The sequence below is a fragment of the Coenobita brevimanus genome, chromosome 79 (genome assembly GCF_032717465.1).
Source record: "Coenobita brevimanus isolate Jiangsu-jjx chromosome 79, ASM3271746v2, whole genome shotgun sequence".
Taxonomy (NCBI): Eukaryota; Metazoa; Arthropoda; class Malacostraca; order Decapoda; family Coenobitidae; genus Coenobita; species Coenobita brevimanus.
In genome coordinates, this window is record NC_137032.1 from 21,071,026 (window position 1) to 21,085,467 (window position 14,442).

The 14,442-nt window shown below is 41.5% G+C and overlaps 1 protein-coding gene across 1 annotated transcript in view; it reads left to right on the forward strand.

The window, feature by feature from the left end:
- The window catches only part of LOC145409053 (putative neural-cadherin 2), a 395,645-nt gene extending 381,804 nt beyond the window's left edge, over positions 1–13,841 (forward strand). Inside the window, exons 25-27 of the mRNA XM_080279608.1 lie at positions 10,106–10,348; positions 10,571–10,726; positions 13,603–13,841. Coding sequence (XP_080135734.1) covers positions 10,106–10,348; positions 10,571–10,726; positions 13,603–13,841 — 638 coding nt within the window. The remainder of the gene's footprint in view (positions 1–10,105; positions 10,349–10,570; positions 10,727–13,602) is intronic.
- Positions 13,842–14,442: the final 601 nt, after the last annotated feature.

Genomic DNA, 14,442 nt, shown 5'->3' on the forward strand with positions numbered 1-14,442 from the left:
TTCATCTCAAATCAAATATATATTTATTACTTGACATGCATTGGTGTTTTTGTCACTTACTCGTATATTAACATATTTAATCGAATGCACTCATTATGCAGCAGTATATTTAGACAAAATATTTTGTGACTTCAGCACCATTGTGATTTGTCACCGTATCTATTGAGGTATAATATATCCTTAAGTGTAGGCGAATACAGCATACGTATAGTTCAGTCAGAATGACCATTTTCTCAAACATTTTCGTCAAAAACAATGGTTATATAAACCACTTTTCATATGAGTTAGCCACGTCTCATGTGACTTCTATTGTTCTATAGGTAATGTCGAAATAAAACGAGATACATTAAAATACGGTTGCCATATCTGAACTGTCAAAGTACCGGACGCCTCCGCTGAAACCCATGCTCCCCCCGCCCCCCCAATACACACTTTGGGCATTTGACCTTATGAAACCTTGATCTCTCTCTCTCTCTCTCTCTCTCTCTCTCTCTCTCTCTATCAATCTATATATATATAAATATATATATATATCTATATATCTATATATATATATATATATATATATATATATATATATATATGTATATATAACGAGGGTTCGCGCCCCGCCAGGGTACCGTAATAAACTTTGGGAGCGTTCTTCCGGCCGCATACTGTTTTGGCGGATAGGCCTATAAGGGCTGCTGTGGTTGAACCAGTGTCACATACTATAAAGTATGCTTGCACCCAGTCGGTTTGCGCGGGCTCATTACACTTGGTACACAGACAACACACATATCCAAAGCCACTCCAACACTACAATTATTACACTTACAAGCACTTTTCACCCTACATGCAATCCCTACCAGACAGCCTAAGCCACTTGGTAGAGATACAAAGGCTGTATCGTCCCGGCTTCAGTCTTGTGACAGTCAAGGTGGCAGACAGGCTTGTTTCATGTTGCCAATCAAGCAGTGGAGTTTTCTAGTTTATTTGAGAAATTCAAAGATTATGTGGAGACATTTCAAGATTTTAATTGTGAATTGCTCAACTGTCACGATTTTTCTCCATTACTGATCATAAAGTAGTTTAGGCCTATAGTAGGTGTCAAATAAAAACTGAAATATGTGTATTGAATAAAGACATTATTACAAATGCACAAAGAAAAACATCCCAATAAATGGTAATATTCAACGGTTGTTGAAACTAGCATTTATTTAATCTGGAGACTATGTCAGCTATTATGGAGGCAGTTCAACATCTGCGTAGATGAACAGCCATTAATAGTAGTATTGCTGTCTGACATCTGTTACCATTTTACCTTATATGCCAACATTTCTTATGAAGTTATGTAGGCTGTAAAACAGTTTGTCAATGCGTCTGTCGCACTCACTTGAGACTGTATTGAAAGCGAGAATGGACAATCAGTATTTTCAGCTGCTCGCTGATTGGTTGCCTGACATGGCGCCATTGTGGTTCAAACACCTCGCAGCCCAGGTTCTGGCTGACTTCAGATTCGTCTAACAAACAGCTCGTCACCTGCCTTGATACATGATTGGTTGATCAATAAAATGTCGCTATAATTGTAATACATTTTGTTAATTTGAGCTACTGAACATTTCCCTTTTACTCTTCATCTGTACATATGGATTTTACTTAAAGGTATACGTAAACGCCGAGATAATTGCCGAATTATGATGCTGACAAACCAAGCTGTTGGTATTCGCAAAATGGGTGGTGCTGTGTTCTTTTACTGGTGCTTTTTCACCCTGATTAATGGCTTGATTTTGCTGCATTTGGGTGCAGTAACACTCATGGAGCTTTTATGCGACTTTTCCGACTCTCTTGTGATCCACCAAAAAGGAAATTATTGGGTACTAAGGTGAAGAGAGCAAGCTGATCTGCGAGTGTCGTCTGCAATGCTAGGCAAGTTTTATTTATTACCTCCGCCATGGAGGTTATGTTTTCACCCCTGTCTGTTTGTTGGTTGGTTGGTTGGTTTGTGAGCAAGATTACACAAAAACTACTGGACGGATTTGCACGAAACTTGGCAGAAGAATGGGCCTTGGCCCAGAATACATTCCATTAAACTTTGGTGCGGATACGGATAAAGGTGCGGATCAAGGAATTTTTTCTTTCTTTAACATTGCGAGATAGGGCGTTGGCAGAGGTATGCACTCCAATGAGTGCCATTCTAGTTTTACATGTCTTTGGCCCACATCCACATAAGGGGGTATGCCTAGATAATATCCCGATGGAAACCACAATTATGGATATCAAGAACAACAATATTTAAATTCAACCAAAACTCGATCAAACTTAAAGACCACGGGCAAAATAATGTTATGTCCCTATCCCACACTGCCACAGGCGCCAACAGCAGTAGTACAGTATAGGAAGGATGTTGCCCAGTAAGTTTTTTCCTATGGTCAGCCTTTTGGTGTACAGCCCACAAGATCAGCTGAGGCGAAAGTAAACACTGGCATCTTAAAATTCATTGTCTTAATTTACCAAATGATTCTACTTAATGCTTTCTGACTTCACTTTACTATTCTCACAAACACTGGAGATGTTCAAATTTACTAACTGCAATTACACTTAGTGCTTGACAACACTTCACTATTTTCACGAGTACCGATGATATACGAACTTCAATAACTCTTCACTATTTGCCAACAACACTTCAATGTTTTCATAAGTACCGAAAAAATACAACACTGAAACTGCACTACACTCACACTGAACTGAAAGCCGATTGAACTTGCTCTAGTCTCCTCCCCATCCTTGTATAAGCTCTCACTGTTCTAGAATGATCTACATTTTTCCACAGTTTTGGTGTATTCCAGAGAGAGAGAGCACAGTTACCAACTCGGAGACAACCAAAACATGCCAGTTTTCTTACAGTACATAACACTCTAAATTATTAAGCATACAAACTTAAATTGAATTGCGTAATTTAACAAGCACATCACCAATACAAAAAAAAATAAATAAAAAATAAATAAATGCATAACTTGCGAAATAACTACGCTCAGAAACAGCAGGGACTGGCAACTCTGATTCGTACCAAAGCAACGGTAAACAATGGGAAATGTCGAGAAGCTCCTTGACTACCTAACTGGCAATTCTCGCTTCTTAACACTACCCCCTCCCTAGTCCTTTGTCGTCCTGACAAAACTATACAATATATACAAATATAATTAATCCCAGTGAAACATCTAACTATACACAAAATAATCCTTCAACTTACCAGGTCTTACTATGCCGCTTCCGACGATGTTCGTGTTCCTCCACACAGTCCACTCCAAATGGAAGGTCTTGGTCCTCTTCCTGATTCACTTCCTCCCTCGGCAAACTGTCACCATCCTCTTGCACTTCAGCTCCGAGGTCCTCCTCAATATTCTCGGCCGCAGCAGAGCACGATTTCTCAGAGATGTCCCAGCTGTACTGTCCTGGCCCATGGTGCTGCCACTGATGATTCACGTGTACTACCTTTGGGCAAGACTTCCTGCCTCCCTGAATCTGATGTCACATCTGATAGGCGGTCCAACACATTGTAAGGCCCGTTTCACAGGTTCTGCAGCTTCGGTGACTGTGCCTTCTGTCACTGAGGATTGTATAACCAAACTTGGTCACCATCACTGAAGCTCACCTCACTTGCCTTGGCATCATACTTGCACTTCATCACCTCTCCTGAAAACTTGAGGGCTCCTCGCACTTGAAGATGTACCTCAGCCAGCCTTTCCTGAAGATGCTTCACATGGCTGGAGGTGTCTGTAGGCAGCTCTTCACCAGGTGGTCTTCCCTTTAACAAGTCAACGGGTAAACATAACTTGTGGCCCAACCTCAGTTTTGCAGGAGTGTAGTCGGTATGCTCATGGGATGCAGACCCATATGTCATCAACAACGCAGGTAATTTCTGGTCCCATTCTGTTTGTCCCTCTATGCAGTACTTGGCTAGTTCTTGTCCCAGGGTCCAGTTGAATTTCTCCACCATCCCATCTGACTGTGGCCTTATGGGGGTCGTCCCGGTCTTCTTGATCCCGAGTAACTTGCAGCACTCACGGAACACAGCAGACTCGAAGTTTCTACCTTGGTCTGAATGTAACCCTTGTGGCATTCCAAAACGACAGAAAAACAGGTCAACCAACACCTGAACAACAGTCTCAGCCTCTTGAAAGGGGTGGCATAGGCTTCTGGCCACTTTCTGAAGTAGTCCATGGCGACACATATAATCTGGTTTCCTCTTCAGTGAGTGGCAAAGGTCCAGCAATGTCCACTGCAACTCTTTCCATCGGTGCACCCACATGGTACAGCTGAAGCGGGGCGCAACCACGTTTCTTGGGTCCCTTCTTGGCACAACACACATCACAGGCCCGACACCACTCTTCAACATCCTCATGCATACCAATCCAGTAGAACCTCTGCTGCAGTCGACTTAGAGTTTTCTTCACTCCCAAGTGCCCATTAGTGATCTGGTTATGGGACTTATTCAAGATCTCAGACCTCATCTTCTTCGGAACCACTAGTTGCCAATGGTGTCTCCCACTGATGCTCCAGTAGACCATTGTTCAAACAAAGAAGGTCCCACTGACTCCAGTAGCTCTTGATCGCAGGGCTTACCCTGGAAACTTCTTCCCAAGATGGTGGAACTGTACTCCGCTGCAGCCATTCTAGCACTGGTTGTAAATCTGCATCCTCCATCTGCATCTTCTTCAGGTCTGCATCTGATGCTGGCCCTCTCACAACCGTATGGTGGCATTTCTTGCCAAGATTCCCATTCCTACCGAACTCCATGCCATCTGTACTTCCATCTTGTTGCACACTATTCATCATGGTTCTTCTGCATTTCTTCAGTGGTGGGGCTTCTTGGGAAAAATTGGCTGGTTGTTGCCTCTCATCACCAGCCTTCACTAATTTACCCTCATCCTTCTCAATTGGACACTCATAGCTGAAGTATCCCACCTCACCACATGTCCAACACCCGTTTGTAGCAATCTGAGATTTCCTTGCACTGTTCCTTTCTTGCTTCTTCTTCCATTTGTAACAATCCACCTTCTTGTGTCCCAGCTTCCCACAGAATCAGCAACCTCCTCTGATCTTCTGTTCTTTGTTCCACTTGTTGCAATCCACTTTTCATTGTCCTGGCTTTTCACAGTACCAGCACCTTCCCTCAAAATTTTCCACTTCTCATACTTAAGCCTTTCTTGCCTTGAATCCTGCACTATGACCTGCCTGAAAAGTGGATGTACTGGACCTGATGTAGGACAAAAACTCTAGAGCCCTGACTAGTGCTTCTTGCATGCTTCTGGGCTGTGCTTGCTTCACTTGCACTTTCAACTCTGCACTGTCAAGAGCATCGATGAACTGGTCCCTCAGAAGAATAGCCAACAGGGTAGGTGCCGCTCCAGGGTATGCCTTATATGCCATACTCTCTAGGTCATGAGCAAGCTGCTGTAGGGATTCTCCTCGAGTCTGTACACGGCTCTGAAATCTTGCTTCATAATCCTCAGTCTGGTACATGGTTCCATATCTGCACTCCAGCACTTCTACTAGAAACTGATAACTGTTCCTCTCCATAACTGACATCTGGCCCAGAGTTTCCAGTGCGGCATCCTTAACGCTAGTGGCAAGCTGCACTGCCCTCTGTCTATCTTCCCAAGCATTCTGATCAGCAAAGTAACTCAAGCTGTTAACGGTAAGCTTCCCAAGATACTCTACCATCAAATTCCTGAGGTTTCTTTATAATTGAACCCCCATTATAGCCATGCACTTCAATAGTTTGGGGCTTAAAAACTGGGGCATCATAATTAAGGCCAGGATTTAAAACTTCAGCATTCTGGTTAATCAACCTTGTAATGCTACCTTTAGATGCCTGGGATCAGTCAAGATTCACCATACACTGTACATTCCTTTCATATGCTCCCTATACACTAAACTGAGGCTCAGCGGTGCAATATTTCTCTACAGCTTCAATTTTCTCACTAATTATCTTCTAATGATCAACTACATGCTTCAGCTGCTTATCTACATGCTGTCTGCACTCCATCACTATTCCCTTACTAATCTTCAGCTGGTTGTCCACATGCTGTTTGCATTCCGTCACTATTTCCCCACTAATTGACATCAATTGGTCGTGTACATGCTGTTTGCACTCAGTCAAATTTGCTTACATCATATTTCTGCTGCCGTAGCTCAGTGTATACCTCCTTTTTCAATTGTTCCTGCTTTTCCTTCATTTCCTCCATGAAAGCATCCAGCTGTCCTTGCATTCTTAGTTGTAATTCCTCTGTTGCTTCTGTAATGCCTCCTGACGTTGTTCATATCTTTCTTTTTGTTCTGCACGTTGTGCCTCTAGTTGTTCACTCTGTGCTTGCTGTTGATGTTTCAGTTCTTTCTGCCTTTCATTCTGTGCCTGTAACTGCTCTTTGATTTCATTCCTGAGCTCTTTCTGTTCTTCACTTTGGGACTGTAATTGTGCTTGTAGTTCTTTCTGGCCTTCATTTTGTGCCTGTAGTTGGGTACTTTGTGCATGTAATTGTTCTTTGAGTTTTATCAATCTGTGCCTGTAGCTTCACAATTGTCGCCAGGGGCATTTCCTTCTCCTGCCAGCTTAAGATCTTGTCTGCACACCTCCTGCTTCCATGCCGAAAGTTAGACTCACTGCAACCTTAAATAATCCCCACTCCTGACACCAGTGTTACATCTCCACCCCACACTGACATAGGCTCCACCAGCAGCAGTACAGTATAGGAAGGACGTTGCCCAGTGAGTTGTTCTTCCTATGGTCAGCCTTTAGGTGTACATCTCACAAGATCAGCTGAGATGAAAATAAACACTGTAATCTTAAAGTTCACTGTCTTTATTTTCCAAATAATTCCACTTTTAATGCTTTCCAACTTCATTTCACTATTCTCACAAGCACAGGAGCTGTACAAACTTTACTAACTGCAATTACACTTAATGCTTGACAACATTTCACTATTTTCACGAGTAACGATGATATACGAACTTCAAAGCTCTTCACTATTTGCCAACAACACTTCAAGTACCGAAAATATACAAACTTCACTGACTCTGCACCACAGTACACTCAAATTGAACTGAAGACTGACTGAACTTGCTCTAGTCTCCTCCCCATCCTTATATAAGCTCCCATTGTCCTAGAATTATCTACATTTTCCCACGGTTTTAGCATATTCCAGAGAGAGAGCACAGTTACCAGCTTGGAGACAACCAAAACATTCTAGTTTTCTTACAGTGCGTAACACTATTAATTATTTGGCATACAAACTTAAATTGAATTGCATAATTTAACAATCACATAACTAAAACAATATAGAGAAAAAGAGCAACAAAATAAATCCATAACTTGCGAAATAACTACGCTCACAAACAGCAGGGAAACCGGCAACTCTGACTCGTACCGAAGCTACGGTAAACAATGGGAAATGTCGATAAACTTCTCGACTACCTAACTGCCAGTTTGGCAAATCTCTCTTCTTAACAATAAGTCAACACTGTTGATGTTAAACGATCTAGCGTCATCTGGCAACTCATCCCAGATCTATATATGCTTCGAAATTAGCCTAGCTAATAAATTGAGGAAAATTTCATTTTAATACAGCTTTACTTAATAAGAAAGCGGCATTTGTGCAAAGATAGCATTACAGATGTTAGAAACACGCCATAAAATATGACAAGCAGTTAAGTGGCTGGTGTTATCTAGCAGTGATCACTGATCCTTATTCGTACTTGATTGATGCCCAGCAAACATCCATTCGCTGAACCAACACACCGGCTGTCCAGTCTCTCTTTCTATAGGGTCTCTAGCATTCACCTTCTCTCCCTTTCATCCCCACGACCTCTCTCGCCCCATTCGGTTTCTATATATCAGTCTCTCTCTCTCTCTCTCTCTCTCTCTCTCTCTCTCTCTCTCTCTCTGTAAGGCGGCCTCTTCTCTTTCTGCCTCTCTTTACTCCCACAGCCTTTTCCTCTCCCCCTTCACATGCCTTATCATGATCTCACTCTGCCTTCCATATTAGCATGGTCTCCCTCACCCATGCGCATTCTACGAGTGTGCTTCTTCACGTCTTGCACCATCTCTATTTCTCTCTGTTTTCAGTAGGTTTCTCATAATATCGTCATTGGCAGTTGGTTGAACAACACATCGGACCATACTATGTCGTCCTACGTATCTCGTTCACCAAGGCGTTGTGTTTCTGCACACACCCGTTCGCCGCTGTGCATGGATGCCACTAGCCAGTACAGTGACACGTGTGTTTGTCCTGCAGATTGAATGTACACATTGTGAACAAAAATTCTTCATTAGGCTGCCAACATTAAAACAAGAATATATATTCCTCACAATCGAGGAAATTTGTTGTGGCAGCAAGATTTTATATACGTTGCCAATTGATGTAATGTGCTAACTTATTTACGCATTACTACTAACTTTTGGCGACATTTTATGATCACATATAGCGATATATAAATTTGCATTGTATATATGCTTCCTTTGCCATGTTTAATATATGTGCTGACATAGATATAGGGTTAGCCGAGACTAGATAAACCGATCACACCCGCTGTAAGACACGCCTGCCTACTACACCATGTATTGGCAGATAAAACTGCGAGTCACTGAGCGAGGGTGAGGTACCTGGAACCTTGGCTAACTGTACAGTACACTGTAGCATTCCGTTTTTCTTGTTCCTTGTATTTCCTTTTCCTTTTAAACCTCTTTCTAGTTACATATGGGATCGCCAGTCATATTCTTATCTCTCTTTTTACTTTCATGTATGTTATTGTGTTGCTTTTCTTACCATATTAGGTTAGTCTTCAGCTTATGATTATCTTACATGAGTATTTGTATCTAAAGCACTGTAAGTACTGTATGTCACTTTTGAACTATACTTCTGAGCAAAGCAAATGTACATGGCCATCCCTACCAACTAGTGTAGTGATTACTGGAATTAGCCTTATATTCACATCGGTTAGCACTGAAAAAGGATCTTTACCGATTTTTATTACTGTATACGATTTTTTCTTCAACAGTTAAAGGGTATCACAAAGCTTACTGCTTTTCGTGATGACTCTCTTTAATATTTCTCATATGTTGTTGTGATGTGTTTCGTAACTGCATGACTGAAGGCAAGCACATATACAGGTAATTTTTTTATAAATTTTAAGCTTAAGGTAGATAGTAAATATGACCCCAGATGTCTTGCACGAACTAGTTCATGGCAACTGGACGGAATAAGAAATTTACTGCGAGTTCCTTCTCGTAACTCAAATTTGATTCTGCAGGAAGAACATGAAGAGTGTACAGTCCTTCACAGTCTGAAGCTCTTTATGCAAAAATAGATCGTATTTTCAAAAGGAGAATATTATCATGGGCATTCTATTTCCCTTTAACAGGAAGAAGGATATTAGAGTTATGAGAATTCTTATATCTCTGTTCATCCTACAAAGCAAATCTGAATTACAATAGGGAACTGATAGTAAGTCTGTCGGCGAATCTGGTCCGAGATCTACAGCCGAATTTTTCAGGTGTGGCTTCAGCTGTTTTAGGTATGGTGAGTGAGAGTGAACGTATGGGTTCATGTTGATCAAGACTGGTATCAGAGTTGGTTTGTTTTAACCTGACAGAACTCGGCAACTGCCTCAACTCGAATATTAACTGGTTGCAAGAAAATTGATTCAGTTTTGAAGATTGGCAGAGACAAGATGATGAAAATATGATGATGACGATGATGATGTTCCTGGTCCTGATGATACTGTGAACAAGTTTCCCCGGAGAAAAAGAAAGGTAAAGGTGGGGACAGACCCCAGGAGGTGCTTGACTGCGGTGCACATCTCCATAACTGAGGCCTCTGAGCCTGTGGCGGTGATATTCAACCATTATCGTGAGATGCAAGGTTACTAAATTGCAGGTTGCCACAGTTACCAACCCTGTTACCCAAGGTATTCGTTTTACTAACCAGTAACCAAGCCACAGAGGGTGGATGGACACCCGAGTTCAGTAACCAGCTGCCAGCACCAGGGGGCACTATTGGACGGGCAGCGTCGAAGTTTTGCAAAGATCTTTTCCCTCTTTTTTTCTTCTCCTTCTCTCCAACAGTGGTATTGGGAGTGATATTATCTATTCGCCTACACCAAATGCGAGTCACTAGGACGAGGTTACAAGAAAAGGAAGTCGAGAAGGGAAACACCATGAGTTTTGAATGTGCTTCAGGGAGTGGTACTGAAGCCAGAAGCAGGAAAGGAGGAGGAATATCAACCGATGACCCAACTCAAGACTCATTGCTGGAACTCCTTAAGCTAAATACAAAGACAGACGAAACAACAAAACACAGCAAAAGAGGTGAGCTAAAATGCTTGTTCAGTGTTCATGATAAAAGTGAAAAGAAGTTGCAATGAATTTTAATCACAGTACACTAGCATTATAAAATAGGGATTTGTAACGAATTTATGACTTCTCCAAAGATCTGAATGTGTTTTAGTCACTTGTGCCATTCAGGTTCTTCAAGCGGGGAGGATGTATGTGATGATGGTAGCAATACTGGTGGAAACATTGGCAGCGGAGGTTGTGGTGATGTGAGCGCGGTGGTGGTGGAGGTCCCGCTCTCTCCTGCTGATATCAGACCTGACCCCGCGGTGATCCTGCCCAACGAAGACCTTAGAGCATATGCTTACGAGGGTGACGGCTCCTCTTCAGGCTCCTTCACCTCCACTCTCTCAGGTATGACACAGAAGACTTTTAGAGGGTTAATTTACGTGCAGATGAATGACATGAAACTCCATATATATATATATATATATATATATATATATATATATATATATATATATATATATATATATATAATGACGGCTGATATAAGGGTCCTACGAATAGCGTGGATGAGTGCCTTGTATGTGTCAGATTTAGTAAAAGAAGGAAAATGCTGCTAGTAATCAGTAATAAACAATAAACTGGAAGTCTGTGGTAAATGTGACATATTTATTTATTAGTGTGACATGAGTTTAGAGAGAGACTGTTTGGAAAATAAAAAGTGTATGAAGTGACTGTCTGCTGACAGAGCACTAGATAATATAATAATAATACGCACTGCAAAACGGCTAGCAACTGGTGCATATGGTGCAGATTTTAGTGTTGTTTTCAGTGGAGTCAGATCTCTTTGACTTGTCCCTTACCCCTTCGGTCTGCAGTAACATGTACAGTATTTCATTAGTAATATCACAAACGGCACAATTATGTATTAGCTGACTTTTTTGTTTTATGTGCAATGGAATGACAGACTTTCTGTCTCATCTCCGCTCTTCTTTTTCTGTTCTTGCTTAAGAAAGTGAACGGAAGAAGGAAAAACAAATCAAACAAAAAATTTATCCGTACACGATATTACAGGTGTCATCTATTCATAGAAATAAGGGAGGATGGAAATAGGTGTAATATCTGATGTGCATGTAGTGTGGTGAAGAAGGTTGGGGGTAGAGGGTTAGGATCGTTCGTTCGTTTTAAGATTTCCTCCACCTATAGTGGAGGCCGGGCCATACATTAGCCCGGTGAGGGTTAGGAGCGTATACTGGTCTGATCTTTTGTGTTAATGAAAACGCTGAAAAGGTTCAGCATGGGGAAAAGGTAAGGAACAGGTCCTGAGGGTTGGTAAAACGGGATTTCCTGCTGAATCCACCCAAATTCTTGTTCCATGCCGTAGACACGAATTTACTTTGCTCACTGCTGTCGCTATTATATTGGACACTGTTTCCTGGCGGGTAATGATTTACATGGCGAGGGTAATCGCTGGGTGTCCTATTATAAGGAAAGCTTACGCGGAGAAAGCAATACGGAAAGCTGAGGAGGGGAATGTGTGTGTGTGTGTGTGTGTGTGTGTGTGTGTGTGTGTTTGTGTGTGTGTGTGTGTGTGTGTGTGTGTGTGTGTGTGTGTGTGTGAGCATAGCAGAATCCGCTGTTCCGTGGTAGAGAATATTTGATGCAACGTATCCTCTAGGATAGCTACAGTCTCCCTAATTTTACTATTACGCCCGCAATTGCTGATTGACAGAGGGGTAATCATTTACTCGATGTGTGTGTGTGTGTGTGTGTGTGTGTGTGTGTGTGTGTGTGTGTGTGTGTGTGTGTGTGTGTGTGCGCGCTCGCGCCGTCAGTAATCTTTTTCGATGTGGGGCGAACTTGGTGGAAGGGCTGAGAGTCTTCCCAGGAGTTGACCTGTTGTCTTTCATAACAATTAATTAAATGTGGAGGCCACGTGGCAAGGTCAGCTTATATAGTTTTTGTTCGATTTTAACCAAAGGTGGAGAAGTGGTTGAAGGTAACGCAACAGTCATTCAAAAGTCAAGATCACAAGATAAGGTCAAAGGCCAAGATGACTTGGCATATGACCATAAAAATTTTTGATCCATTTTATATCACACTTGGCGGAACAGCTGAGGGTTATGCAGGAACAAATCGATTCGATTTTAAAACGAATTAATCAAAGGCTGTCACCAAACAAGGTCATATGCCAAGGTTATGTGGCATGTCAGCATAATCAATCTTAAGACGATTCAGACCAGACTTGGTGGACGGCTTGAGGGTAAGGCGTGAATGAGGATAATCGATTTTAAGAACAATCAGACACAGTTCCAGGACAAAAGGACAATGGTTATCACTTGACCCATGCATATATTTATAGACAAAATATCTAACAAAAATTTCATCTGATTTGGACCAAATTTAAGCATTAGGGGTCAGCAAGTGGGTTTACTTCTTGTTTTGAGAACAATAGGTCATAGGTCAAAATCACAGGGAAAGGTCAGTTCAGATAGTGTAGGCCTGTAGGGTTATGCACAAGTAAAGTAATTACGCTCATTCTTGCACTGCATGAGTGTGTTAAATTTGGTTCACTGTGTGTGTGTGTGTGTGTGTGTGTGTGTGTGTGTGTGTGTGAATAAAATGTCTCAAGCTGTTTTTATCGTTTTAACCGAACTTGGCAGAACGGTTAAAGAATGCGAAGGGGTTAACGAAATGTTTTTGGGAATGATAAGTCAAAGTTCAAGATCACAAAGCTTAGTCAAAGTATGACATGGCAAAGTAAACATAAATAGTTAATACTCAGGTTAGACCAAACATGGTGGAACAGCTGACGGTACAGCAAAGAGGAAGGTATTAAGTTTTAGAACAATAAAAAATCAAGATCATAGGTCAGGGTCAAAGTTCGAAGGGCAGAGTCAAAGTTCGACTGTGGTGTCTGTTTTTGAACTGTGTTTAAGTGTTGAGGACAATCAAGGGACGACCGGTTATTTTTGAGAACGTTTAGGACGAGAAGGTCGCATGGCAGGTCAGTTAGTTTTTATCTGATTAAGACTAAACGTGGAGGAAGTGTGCAGAAAAAGGTAAGGATAAAGATTTGGTCTTGTTAACAATACGTCAAAGCGGTGAATAACAGGCCTATTTACTTCTCAGTCATTTGGCTTCATAAACCCAGGTAAAAACTTAGAGCAGTGCATGCATTCTCCACTCTTTCACTATTATTTATCAATAACGGTGTCTTTAGACCAGCCATTCTTAGCCAACCAGTATTTATTTATTTATTTATTTGTCATTTCCTGGTAAAGGTCTCCGCAGCGAGGTAGAGAAGGATGAAGTGATGCCCACGCTCACACCTGACTTCCTAGAGGTGATAGATCTACTACAGAATCTACCAGAGGGTCACCGGTCACCCTTCAGGTCTAGAGCCACCACCACACCGACCACCACCACGCCCACCAAGAGTCGTCACCTCTACACCATCACAGCACCACCACAACAACCCCAACAACCCACAACAGACACACACACCACTACGCTCTCATAACATCTCTACACTCCATTCAGCAAGTCATGCGTGGACTATTCGACCACCAAAACAAGTACAGACAGTCAAGACCACTCTCTGTACAACCACAACAAATAAAGTATATCATATATATATATATATATATATATATATATATATATATATATATATATATATAAAACGAGAGAGAGAGAGAGAGAGAGAGAGAGGTATTATTTTCATTACAGTGTTCTTCATTGTAGTGTAAGGTTTAAGAAATGCCCTATAAAGGTCCAGGCTAGTTTAGTAAGCGTAAGCACTGTTAACGATGTGTAAGTGCTGTATTGCTTGTGTGTACAGGGAACTTCATACTTTGCCAGTCATTGTGCCTTTCACAAGTGGCAGAGTTTGGAGAAAAAGAAGGATAATCCCATAATTATTTTGTATATTTATATAATAAATATACTTGCCAAACAACTGTGTTATTTAAACCCGTACTAGGGTTAAGATTATCGCATTTTATAGACCCTGAAAAATAATACTGGAACTATTAAGTTTACTGTGTTCCTGTTTACCTACTCTTGAATTAATCTGAGATCCTAATAAATCTTTGTTTCACAGGATTATTTACCAGAGTAGC